At 52.6% G+C, this 12953-nt stretch overlaps 1 protein-coding gene across 1 annotated transcript in view; it reads left to right on the forward strand.

Moving 5' to 3' along the window:
• Positions 1 to 12953, forward strand: part of TBC1D2 (TBC1 domain family member 2) — a 516269-nt gene that overhangs the window by 295659 nt on the left and 207657 nt on the right. The window contains exon 7 of the mRNA XM_086961651.1: positions 8224 to 8610. Within this exon, the coding sequence (XP_086817777.1) occupies positions 8224 to 8610 (387 nt within the window). The remainder of the gene's footprint in view (positions 1 to 8223; positions 8611 to 12953) is intronic.

Here is a 12953-nt window from a genome sequence, read left to right on the forward strand (position 1 = left end):
CTAGATTTCATACTGAACCAAGTTGTGCGATCCTAGCAATTACTTTCTTTTACAGTGTTCTCTTTTTGCTTTATTAATAGATGTGAAAGCACCTACCAATACCTCAACCCAGGAAGTGATTTGAGATCATTTATTTTTAGTGGACTTTACCGCAGGTCTCTCTACACCAACCTGTGCTACATGCACTTTATATATATAATAACGGCCTTGCCACATGGTTCACTTATGGCATCCTAATATGACGGTGGAGGAGGGGCATGAATGTTTTTAAGGTATTGTTTGGAAATTATCAGTTCTGTTAAAGGCCACTCCATGTAGTGGGGAAATGTACTGCTCTAAAGTGAAACTCCTCAACATGTTCTAAAAATACACTTTTTAAAAATTCTGTCGAGCCTTTATCATACACGGTGTTGTTTGCACAACTTACTTGCTAAACAGGGTGTTTGCTCGTGTTAGACCCATAGGAGTCATGCCAGACCTTTGGCACGGCTCTATTCGGCTCTGCTAATGCAGGCTCGGTCACTTCTAATAGATTCGCAGCTGTCATTACTGATATTGGAGGCATCAAAAGTTCGGGGACGCTTAATTACAGGGCCTTGATGTGGTGTGTCCAGACAAGCGAGGAACAGCTGTGGAAGTTGGCATTATCACACTGATTCCCGCGGGGCAGCCTCCTGCTTGTGGTCCACTTACCATCTGGAGATATTGGTTCATTTTTGTAGCTGAAATGGGTGTTGGACAAACAAAGTGGTGTAAAGTGGGAAACAGTAGCACAGACCAGCTTAGAGTCCAGCTCCTACATAAGAAGCGTCCAGAAGTATGCAGGTAGTAGTGGCCATAAATAAGGCCTATCACATGGTACAGAATTCCCCAAAAACGTTATTCAGTTTATCTTTGCAGGAATAATATTTTGAAATGTAATTTTAATGGGGCTGCAGCACACTCTAAAACATTTAAACTCGTTTTGTTAGATCACACGCACACTTAGCCAAAATGCTCTACAGTTTAAGAGATTCAACTAAGAAATTGATTTTGCTCTGTGCTTGTTAGACGGACCGGGAGGGTCGGCCGAGATTACGGGGAGAGGTCTCCAGGGAGAGCCGTCTCCAACGACTGTACAGATAAGTAACTTCCCCCCCACAGACGGACACCACACAAGATTGAAGGTTAACGAGACTTTATATGCACTTCTTAGGTTACGTTGATATAATACAAGGAGGTCTGGACTCAGGGGTCCCCTCGGTTCTGATCTCTGGTTGAGGAAAAGGGTAGCGGGACAGTCTTAGTTACCAAGGAGTTAACTAGCTCTCAATCCTCGAGCTCGGCGTGGTTGCTGATCGGGCCGTGGAGGAGCCAAGCAGGTCCCGAGATGGATGAAGGATGGTCGACGGGCCGTGGAGAAGCCAAGCAGGTCCCGATGAAGATGATGGTTACAACGGTCCGCGGCCTCGCCAGCAGATCCGGACGACGGTGAAGAATGAAGGTTACGACGGCTGTGGCAGCGCCAACAGGCAGGACGATGGTGCACAGGACAGAGCTACGGCAGCGCCAGTAGTCCGTCCAGGATGAGTTCCTCTTACGTCTCTCGACTCCAAGATACAACTGCCTTCCTGTTCTGGAGCTGCCCCAGTTATAGGGCTGGCGTGCTTTGATGTCCGGACCCTCGCACTTGGAGGTCGGGAGGTCCGGGATGAGGGAGTCCAGACACCCAGCAGGGGGGTGGAGCCAGCGCCCGGGGAGGCGATGGGCGAGCGGCACTGGCCGGGGGAGAACCATCGACACCTCTTTCTCCCATTGACTGGCCAAGTAGCTCGCTCACCTCCTGGGTGGAGGGTGGTGCCGGAATGTCTGAGGCCGGGCTAGGCCCAGGGTTGAGGTCGATCGGGGGCCAGGCGGCCTCGTGGCGAAGTGTCCAAGATGGCGGCCCGGGCTGGGCGCGTGGGTCGGCCGTGGATCGGACCCACGAGGTTATCATGCTCGGGGGCAGGTGTCCCTGAGGGGACGTAGGACGTGTAATGGTGGTGTGTGGTGCTTGTATGACTGGCTCGGGCTTGGTCGAGCCGGGGGAGAGCGGCCCGTCACGTGGCCTGTCCAACATGCGTCCCCCCCAGCTGAAGGCGGGGAGAGTTACCCATCCTCTTGGGGACTCTCTTCGTCGAGGCGGAAAAACCGGGACAGGCCATCCGCGTTGGCGTGGTCAGACCCAGGCCGGTGTTCAACGGTAAAGTCCATACCTTGCAAGGAGATGGACCAGCGTAGCAGTTTTGGGTTTTCCCCCCGCATATGCATCAACCACTGCAGGGGTCGGTGGTCAGTCTGCACCCGGAAGTGGGTGCCAAAAAGGTAGGGTCGGAGCTTCTTGAGGGCCCATACCACAGCGAAGGCTTCCCTCTCTATGGTGCTCCAGCGTTGCTCCCGTGGTAGGAGTCTCCGGCTGATGAAGGCCACCGGTTGATCAAGGCCTTCGGTGTTCACCTGGGACAGGACCGCCCCAATGCCCTGGTCGGAGGCGTCCGTCTGGACGATGAACTCCCGGCTGTAGTCTGGGGCCTGGAGTACAGGAGCGGAACACATGGCGGCCTTTAGCTGTTCGAAGGCCGCTTGACACTCTGGGGTCCAGTTCACCTTCTTGGGCTGATTTTTCGACGTGAGTTCGGTGAGAGGCCCCACGATGGTACCATAGTCTTTCACGAACCTTCGGTAGTAGCCCGTGAGGCCCAGGAAGGCTCGCACCTCAGTTTGAGTGTTAGGGGGTTGCCAGTTCTGGATGGCGGCAATTTTCAGTTGAAGAGGGGCCACTAGACCGCTTCCCACTTGGTGTCCGAGGTAGGTCACTGACCCTTGTCCAATTTGACATTTGCTGGCCTTGATCGTGAGGCCAGCTCGCTGAAGGGCTTGCAACACTGCTTGGAGGTGGTGGAGGTGCTCGGTCCAGTGGTGGCTGTACACCGCGATGTCGTCCAGGTAGGCGGCGCTGAACTCTTCGAGCCCCGCCAGGACCTGATTGACGAGCCGTTGGAAAGTCGCTGGGGCATTTTTCATGCCGAAGGGCATGACCGTGAAGTGATAGTGGCCATCGGGGGTGGAGAAGGCAGAACGTTCTTGTGCTCGGGGTGTGAGGCCGATCTGCCAATAGCCTGCCGTTAGATCAAAGATGCTGAGGTAGCGGGCAGCGCCCATTCGGTCGACCAGTTCATCTGCCCGGGGGATGGGGTGTGCGTCCGTTCTGGTGACTTCATTCAGGCCCCGGTAGTCGACACAGAACCGGAGTTCGGGTGTGGTTCCGGGGGCGGCTGCTTTGGGGACCAGTACGACCGGGCTGGCCCATGGACTGTCGGAGGGCTCGATGACCCCGAGCGTGAGCATCTTAGTTACTTCCGCCTGGATGCAGGCCCGTACCCGATCAGGTACGCGGTAGGCCCGGTGGCGGATAGGAGGGCTGTCTCCGGTGTCCACATCGTGCACACACCAGGAAGTGACACCTGGGGTGAGGGAGAACAGGCTGGCAAATCGTGATAGGAGGGCTTGGCACTCTTGGCGTTGTTCCTGGGTGAGGGTCTCCGAGAGTCGGACCCCATCCACGGAGCCGTCTTGCTCCTGGGTCCGCAAGAGGTCAGGGAGAGGCTCGGAGTCGTCCTCAACCCCGTTGTCTGTGGCCATCAAGAGGCTGAGTTCTGTTCGTGCAAAGTGGGGTTTCAGTCTGTTGGTGTGGAGGACTCGGAGCGGATTCCGGGCGGACTCCATATCGATCAGATAGGTGGCGGGTCCCTTGCGCTCGATTACCTTGAAGGGTCCCGTCCATTTGTCTTGGAGAGCGCACGGTTCTGTGGGGGACATTACCCAGACCTGTTGCCCCGGCTCGAATTCAATAGATGAGGCGTTCTGGTCATACCATCTCTTCATGTCCTCTTGACTGGCCTCTAGGTTGGCTTTCGCTAGGTCTCTGAACCGCTGGGACTGGTTGCGGAGGGTGAGGAGGTACCGGAAGACATCTGGAGGACTCTTGGCCGGAGGCAACTCCCAGCCTTCTTTGATCAGGCTGAGTGGCCCCCGTACTGGGTGCCCATAGAGCAGCTCGAATGGGCTGAAGCCTAGGGACTTCTGTGGGACCTCCCGGTAGGCGAAGAGGAGGCACGGCAGCAGCACGTCCCACTGGCGACGGAGGGGTTCTTCCAATCCCCCGATCATCCCTTTTAGTGTGCGATTGAACCGCTCAACAAGTCCGTTTCCTTGGGGGTGATAGGGGGTTGTGAAGCGGTAGGTGACCCCACACTGTTGCCAGAGGGACTTCATGTATTTGGAAATAAAGTTCGTGCCTCTGTCACTGACGACTTCTCGGGGGAACCCCACACGGGAGAAGATCCCCATCAGGGCCCTGCCGACCACTGGGGCTGTGACGGTCCGGAGAGGAATAGCCTCAGGGTAGCGGGTGGCGTGGTCCACTAGTACTAGGATGAAGCGATGGCCTTGTCTCGTACGTGGGTCTAGGGGTCCCACAATGTCTATTCCGACCCTCTCAAATGGGGTCGTGACTACGGGAAAGGGTTGCAGGGGGGCCTTTAATTTGCGGCCGCTCTTCCCACTGGCTTGGCACGTGGGGCAAGATCGGCAATGCTGGTGCACATCGTTTCTCATTTTTGGCCAGAAGAAGTGGGTCACTAGGCGGCTGTAGGTTTTATCTTGTCCCAGGTGCCCTGCCAGGGGGACATCGTGGGCCAGATTTAGCAGGAAGTCTCTAAAGCGGAGTGGCACCACTAGTACTCGGTTGGCCCCCAGCTCGGCGATTCGTTGCTCGCTGTACAGTAGGTCATTGTCCCAGTAGACCCAATGAGTTCCGGAGGTATCCCCTGCGCTTTGGGCGAGCGCTTGTTGTCGGAGTCCCTCAAGGGAGGGACAGGTCTTCTGCTCCTGACGAAATTGTTCTTGTGTGGGCCCCCCTTCTTGAGCCCACTGGTCGAGATTAGCAAGGTCGGAAGGTTGAGCAGGTTCGAGGGGGATGCCCTGGTCGGGGGTCTCGGCGGGGGCGACCGGAGGCGGAGGCGCCGGCCATTCTGGTTCTTCCGGGTGATGGTTGGCACGGGCGGCCATAGACCGGGTGGTGACGCACGCCCAGTCTGGGACGCCCAACATCCCCAAGTGTTCTTTTCGCTCCACGGCTGCCCACGGGGAGCTTTCCAGGTCATTTCCGAGGAGGCAGTCCACGGGGGCGTCGTCTCGGACCGTTACTTTCAACATGCCGGAGACCCCTCCCCACTCAAAGGGGACGCAGGCCATCCGACACAGACTCTCCGAGTTGTCGGCTGATCGTACAGGGCAGAGAATGTTCGGTAGATATTGCTCTGGGGTCACCAGATGACAGCGGACGGCTGTCACACTGGCCCCGGTGTCTCGAAGGGCTTCGGCCCGTTGTCCATTGATGCTCACCCATTGGCCGTACTTTCGGGTGTTAGCGGGTAGGGGGACCCGCGGGACCATGTCTCTTCCCCCTAAGCACGCGAGAGTCATGGCGGCTGGCTCCCACCCTTGATACTCTTGCTCGTCTGTTTCTTGTTCCTCGGAGATCTGTTCTTCCCCTAGTGCCGCGGCGGCCACCTGGCGGGGTCTTGGGCTCTGATACTGCGGGCAGCTTGGGTCATTTGCATAGTGGCCGACTCGTTGGCATCGGTGACATGTAACATTGGTTCTGTATCCCGGTCGCGCCGGGGTGCTGCCCCGGTTGGCCGGGGGGGTGGTGCTGGTAGTGGGGGCGGCCGGAGTGTTGTCTCTTCCTCGTCCTTGGCCCCCTCCTCCTCCTCTGGATCGGTGGTGACCATTGTTGTTCCTGTTCTGCTCGTAGGACCCATTCCGGCCCACTCGGGTGATCTCCCACCGGTCAGCTTCGGCTGCGAGCTGCCGGGGATCGGTTAACTTGCTGTCGAGGAGGTGTTGGCGTAGTTCAATGAAGCAGTTGTTGGACAGATGCTCCCATACCATCAGATTGAACAACTGCTCGTAGGTCGTGACGTTGTTCCCTCTGATCCAGCCTTCGAAGGCTCGGCTAAAGTACGTTACATAGTCCACCCAAGTTGTACCTGGAATGCGTGTGCAGTCTCGGAACCTCTGACGGTACATCTCGGGCGTGAGGCCATAGCGAGTGAGGAGGGCCGCTTTCATATGGTCGTAGGAGGTCATCTGGTGGTCTGGGAGCTGTAACAGAGTATCGCGGCCCTCATTGAGGAATTTGCCCCATAGGCCGGCTCCCCAGTCGGCTCTATCGATCCGGTGCGCAGTCATCGCGATTTCATATGCTTTAAACCATTGCTGGATGTCGTCTTCTCGAAAATATTCTCGGACCACATCCTTGGGGATGTGCACTTTTTTGTCCGTGGTCCCGGGGGTGGACGGTCTGTCGGGCACCCCTAATTCTTTATTCTGTTTGCGCAGGTTGATCTCGGCTAGGTTCCGCTCGTGCTCGTACGTTAGTCTTTTTTCCTCGAGCTCCCTTTGCCTCTGTTTCTCCTCTCTTTCTTCTCGGAGGCGAAGGTGCTCTAAGTTTATTTTTTGCTCGGCCAATTTGAGTTCTATGTCCATCTTGAGTCGGGCCATTTCAAGTTCGTGTAGTCGGGCTTTTTCTCTTTCTTGGATCTCGTCTTGCGAGAGACCCGTTCTTTGCTCTTCAGGGGCCGTGTTGGTCTTTTTCGCGGTGCTTTGCTCCGGGGCTTCGACATCCCCGGTCTCTGCCCAAGATTCTAGGGCATGCTTAAAATCGTCCTTGGTACTTAGTCCGGTGGTAGCGATACCTAGTTCGATGCAGAACTGCTTTAGTTCACGATGGCTGTATTCCTCTAGCTTTTCCATTTGGAACTTCTCAGTTGATCCGCTCTCTTTAGTCGACATTGTTGTTCGTTGTGGGGTGAGCTACTCTCTGTACGTTATGCGGTGATTCGGATCGCGCCGCTGGCCACCAATGTTAGACGGACCGGGAGGGTCGGCCGAGATTACGGGGAGAGGTCTCCAGGGAGAGCCGTCTCCAACGACTGTACAGATAAGTAACTTCCCCCCCACAGACGGACACCACACAAGATTGAAGGTTAACGAGACTTTATATGCACTTCTTAGGTTACGTTGATATAATACAAGGAGGTCTGGACTCAGGGGTCCCCTCGGTTCTGATCTCTGGTTGAGGAAAAGGGTAGCGGGACAGTCTTAGTTACCAAGGAGTTAACTAGCTCTCAATCCTCGAGCTCGGCGTGGTTGCTGATCGGGCCGTGGAGGAGCCAAGCAGGTCCCGAGATGGATGAAGGATGGTCGACGGGCCGTGGAGAAGCCAAGCAGGTCCCGATGAAGATGATGGTTACAACGGTCCGCGGCCTCGCCAGCAGATCCGGACGACGGTGAAGAATGAAGGTTACGACGGCTGTGGCAGCGCCAACAGGCAGGACGATGGTGCACAGGACAGAGCTACGGCAGCGCCAGTAGTCCGTCCAGGATGAGTTCCTCTTACGTCTCTCGACTCCAAGATACAACTGCCTTCCTGTTCTGGAGCTGCCCCAGTTATAGGGCTGGCGTGCTTTGATGTCCGGACCCTCGCACTTGGAGGTCGGGAGGTCCGGGATGAGGGAGTCCAGACACCCAGCAGGGGGGTGGAGCCAGCGCCCGGGGAGGCGATGGGCGAGCGGCACTGGCCGGGGGAGAACCATCGACACCTCTTTCTCCCATTGACTGGCCAAGTAGCTCGCTCACCTCCTGGGTGGAGGGTGGTGCCGGAATGTCTGAGGCCGGGCTAGGCCCAGGGTTGAGGTCGATCGGGGGCCAGGCGGCCTCGTGGCGAAGTGTCCAAGATGGCGGCCCGGGCTGGGCGCGTGGGTCGGCCGTGGATCGGACCCACGAGGTTATCATGCTCGGGGGCAGGTGTCCCTGAGGGGACGTAGGACGTGTAATGGTGGTGTGTGGTGCTTGTATGACTGGCTCGGGCTTGGTCGAGCCGGGGGAGAGCGGCCCGTCACGTGGCCTGTCCAACAGTGCTCAACTATCAGCAAGCTCAACGTTTTCCATATTTGTGGTACCAGAAATTGACCAGCCAGTAAAAAGGGCAGAGGACATGGCCATCGGTTGCTGGACAGATGTCTTTCCCCAACCCTTGGCACTCTTTACTAAAACTGGTGTATTCAAGCTTCCCAGCTAAAATTGTATTTTTGTCCAACCTGCAGTATGGTTTTCTCATTCTTGTTGTATTCCCAACAGGAACTTGTGAAGCTCTTGCACAGGGCCCTCGAATCAGCACAGCAGGAAAAGAGAGCATGCAGTGCCTACCTCACCGCACCCGATGAGCAAGACCGGTTGGAGCTGGTGAGGCACAAAGTAAGGCAGATTGAGGACCTTACGAAGCGTGTGACGGAGATGGAGCAAGTCAAGAAGGTACTGGCGGAAAGCAATGCAGAGCAAGAGAGAGACATTGCTGAACTCAAAGAGCATGTTCAGATGCTGATGGAGAAGAACAGCTCCAAGCAGCAGGTTATCCTGAAGCTCACAGAGCATGTTTGCGAGAGTGACTCTGGCTTTGCAAGCGATATTGGCCTTAATCCATCGGAGACATTGCGTCAACAATATGAGACGATTGAACATCTTAAGGTAAGTAACTTAAATCTCCTTTTTTAGGATTCGCCTGCACAGCGCTTGCGCTGTGCTTAAGAAATCTATTATTTTTTATATAAACTTAAACGGGCCATACATCCCTCTCCTCTCTTTCTTGCCTTCTCATTGGTTCCTGTGCATGCCGCTTACCTTTCGTCCATTTTTATTGGCTGTATCGTATTTTCCTGCATTTACTAATGCTTTATCCTTGTCTGCTTCTCTTATCAGTTTCCTGCCACTGAAATACTGTTAACATCTGCTTTGGTGGAACTATACTTTCATAGAGATTGGCCTTTAACTCTTGCAGCATATTTATATAACAATTTATCACCCGGAGAGATCAAGTGTTTTGCATAGAATTACAGGATGTTGTGCAGACTCAAACCGGGATCCGCAGCACTCAAGTCAGCAGCTCGGGCCACTGCACCACATCACCTCCACTCCCATGTTATCTGTCAGGGAGCTCTTTCTTTCTCCCCGATGATGACTGATGAAAAAAACTCTTTATTCATTACATAGGAGAAACCGATGCATCACCAATGCTTGTTTTATATATCACACACTCAAAATGGAGGAATGCTCTTTTCTTGAAGCTGGATAACTGGATTATAATAAATATTGGCGTGATCTGCAAATGGGCATACCATCTACCATAACATATACTATAATTACTTTATTAGGATGTTATTTACCGGTTGAACTTTTTCTGTTTGTGGTAAATCACAATAACTTTTTGAGCAGAGAATCACACTAACCCCCTTGAAACCCGGTGTATCACAAAAAGTAATGCTAATTAGAAGACATACTCCCATGTTCACAAAAGAGTGCTTTGTAAAATAGACTAGGATTCCGTAACCGTTGGGATTATATGTGAGCAGTGTGAGCACAAAAAAAGAGTACAGATTTATGACGTCATTTTGTAAACCTTCACTGTGCAAAATACGGGGATTCTGCATTTATAGATGTGTCCTTGGCGATATTAGTGTAGCTGCTGATGCCATAATATGGAAGAATTAACTTTATAAACCTCTAAATAATAAGCACTCGTGTATATCCCTGAGATAAACACCGGCGTTGTGTAATTCCACAAGTACATCTGAAAGGGAAATAAGAATATTTTATAAAGCATTGTCACTTTACTGAGTGTTCGCCGTTGAGTGTGTGCCTGAGTTTTTGGTAAGCAGATAAGCCTTTGGTAAGCAGATATGCCTTACTCCTGTCTCATTATCAGTGTAAAAACATAAACACTGAACCTTGCCCCCCATCCTCCTAGAGACCATAACATTAATTTAATATATTACTCAGGAGGAATAAAATAGTCCCCTAATGATGCAATCTCATTCAAAGGCACTTAGAGGGCTTGATTTAGAGTTTTGTGGGTGGAATGCAGTCCCTCTGGGTGATGGAGGATATTACCTCAGCTACCCTGATGGACTACCTCCTGTCAAATTTAGAGATGGCCGCCAGCCCAGCAGTCATCTCTGTACATTGGAGGGAACCTCCATCGGAGCAGAGGTGGAAGAGAAGAGGTGTGGCGCCGCGGCCAGGGCGACTTACGCTGGACGCTGGGGATCACGGTTCGATCCCTGGCTCTGGCGGCAGGGGTCTACCCATTACCATGTTACTCTGGGAAATAGCTCGCTTAATCTTCCCAACGGCCCCCCAGCGCCAAGATACCCTTTCGGGGGTGATTTGTGCTCTATACAAGTACTGGATTTTTTTTTCAGTGTACAAATGGTTTGGTGGATGCACACCATTGGTTTTGATGGCTGTTCACCAAACCTATCAAAAGGTTTTGTTTTTCTGAAACAAACTCCCAACGTGGGAGCTTGCTTTTGAAAAACAAATAACTAATGCCCCGCACAGCCTGGGAGTTTGCTCCCAGGTTGTGGGGATCATAATAGTTTTTTCCTGTCCCTCGCTACCAGGTCCTTGTTGACAGAGACCAACAGGAAAGAAAACCCTCAAATATGCTAAAATGGCCTATACCACACAGCAGACCAGAAACTAAGCACACCCTTAGCAGGCATTAAAATAAAATAAAAAATGAAGAAATTAAAATGAGATATGGCGAACTAAGAACTGGTCTAAAATAGACTTTGTACCCAGATACTTTGCCATTGATTCTGTACTACAGCATAACTGGCACCCATAAAAAACAATTCCTTTCTACACTTGTGGGTGACATTTCAACCATTATAAATGCTTCCCCTTGCTCAGGAACAGATCCCAGTTACATGCAACAAGCGGAATGACTCCTATTTTAAAGAAACATACAACAACTCTATAAGACTCCTCAAGTTATCAGTCATTGTATAGCCTGCCTTAGCTCATCAAAACCCTGGCGATTAGCTAATTACAACACCACATCAAGCAAAACGAACCCAATCAGGCTTCAACCCAAGGCTGTCTTAACAGCATTAGAAGCCTCCTGGCAAAGCAGCACACTTGGCCCTACCTACACAACCACCCACAGGAATAAAAATGTTTAACGCAAAATTAGTGTTAAATTCTGGTCTGCTTGGGGGCCCTATGCTCGTGGGGCCCCCGGGCAACTGCCCTGCGTGCCCATGCATTATCACGGCACTGCTCCAACTCCATCAGGCTTCGGCTCCATGAAGGGGGTCAGAAACCATCCATGCTTGTAAACATCTTGTCAGATTTCCTTATCGCTCCAGATGAAGGAAAGCAAGCCTCACAGTTGCTCCTGGAACTACGAGCAGAATATAGTGCTATCGATCACGAGACCCTACTGGAAACAACTAATGACGTAGTGGGGGTATCTAGCACCCAGTCCTTCACAATCAAAGATGGCAACCTCTAATTGGAGTGAAGGAATCATATGTTCTCAAGATGGTGTGTAGTTCCATTGTGAACCTCTGCCTCAACCTTATTGTTTAATGCTTCCCCTCGAATACACACCGCACTGCTGTCATCGGCCATTTATTGAATGCGGTTTTCTCTCTGAAAGATTGCTGAAGCAGCATGGACTTTCAATATTCCATGGCCATGAGCTCCTCCAGTGGAAGCGGCAGCGGAGAGGTGGTCTGCTGCAGCTGGCTGCGCAAGTCTCCGCCCGAGAAAAAGTTGTAGACTGAAACGGAAGCCAACTTGAAGACACTGATCTCGAGAAGTGAAGTGAACTCCTATTCCTTTCTTGGAGCCCGTGGGGAAGGCGGCTCGGGCAGCCCAGCGCCTCTCGATGGAACTCGAAGCGCTCTTGATTACAACGAAATCTGCCCTTAGGACTTGGGATGGGGCCGTCCAGGGGCTCGTGGACCACCAGGGAGAGCCCCCGAGTTCCAACTCTGTGTCCGTGGGGCAGGGAGGGGGCACCGCAAGTCAGGGGGACGCGTCTGTGGCCCCGCAGAGGAGGAGGAGGGCGACCTGGCCGACATCAAGTCCTCCCTGGTGAACGAATCCGAGGTCATCGGCCACGGGCTCGAGGTGAGCGCATGTGACTGGCAGAACCCTGCCAGTTTCAATATAGCGCTTAGATCCTGCGGCATTCAGTAGCACGCTATAGTATTCTTCTAATTGAATGTTGCTCATTATTCGCACACGGGGAGGATGAAAGGCCAAGGCAGTCACGCTGGGGTTATCACACGTGACCTCCAGCATTTTAATAACTCGAACTTCCGTCTGTGACTTTTATTTTTCTTTTCTTTGTTACTTTCACTTTATTTGTTTTACTGGCCCTGTATGTATTTAAATGTTATGGACTCCTCAACATAGTTGTTTAACACCTTCCATGCTCATGACGATCTCAGCTCGTCATGCAGTACACTGCTCGTGTGCTCATGACGAGCTGAGCTCGTCATGAGCAACGGGATTCAAAGGAGTGCAGCATCCAAGATCAATCACTGTAGCATTGAAGGTGTTAATTTAAAAATGCTGCTTGCTGGTGTGTTCCCACTACCCTATGACAACTGAGAGGACCATAGTCCCTACAATCACTAAACAGAGTAATAGGACTCACCAATGCTGGACACTAACAAAGGACTATATATCCGGGCAACAAGTCATACTAAGGATTCGGCCATCTTGGAATGTCCTCATTACATTGCTTTAGACTGACCTATCACATAGGTACCCCAAAGACTAGACTTTTTGACCACCTCCTGATCCTCACTCTATTCTGGCGAAGTCCGAAACGCATACATGACCGACTCCCGGTGGAGCTGCTCCGACAGCTATAGGGCAGACTGGCTCTGGCACACCGCTATGGCCGTCACCTACCCAGCCGGACTTTGGACATTTGTCTCGTTTTCTTCCCCGCTGCTGTCTCCTCCTGTGGTTTACCAGCTTTCCCCGTTCTTTCTGATCTTGATTTTCATGTT

This window comes from Lissotriton vulgaris, chromosome 3_1 (assembly GCF_964263255.1).
Source record: "Lissotriton vulgaris chromosome 3_1, aLisVul1.2, whole genome shotgun sequence".
NCBI lineage: Eukaryota > Metazoa > Chordata > Amphibia > Caudata > Salamandridae > Lissotriton > Lissotriton vulgaris.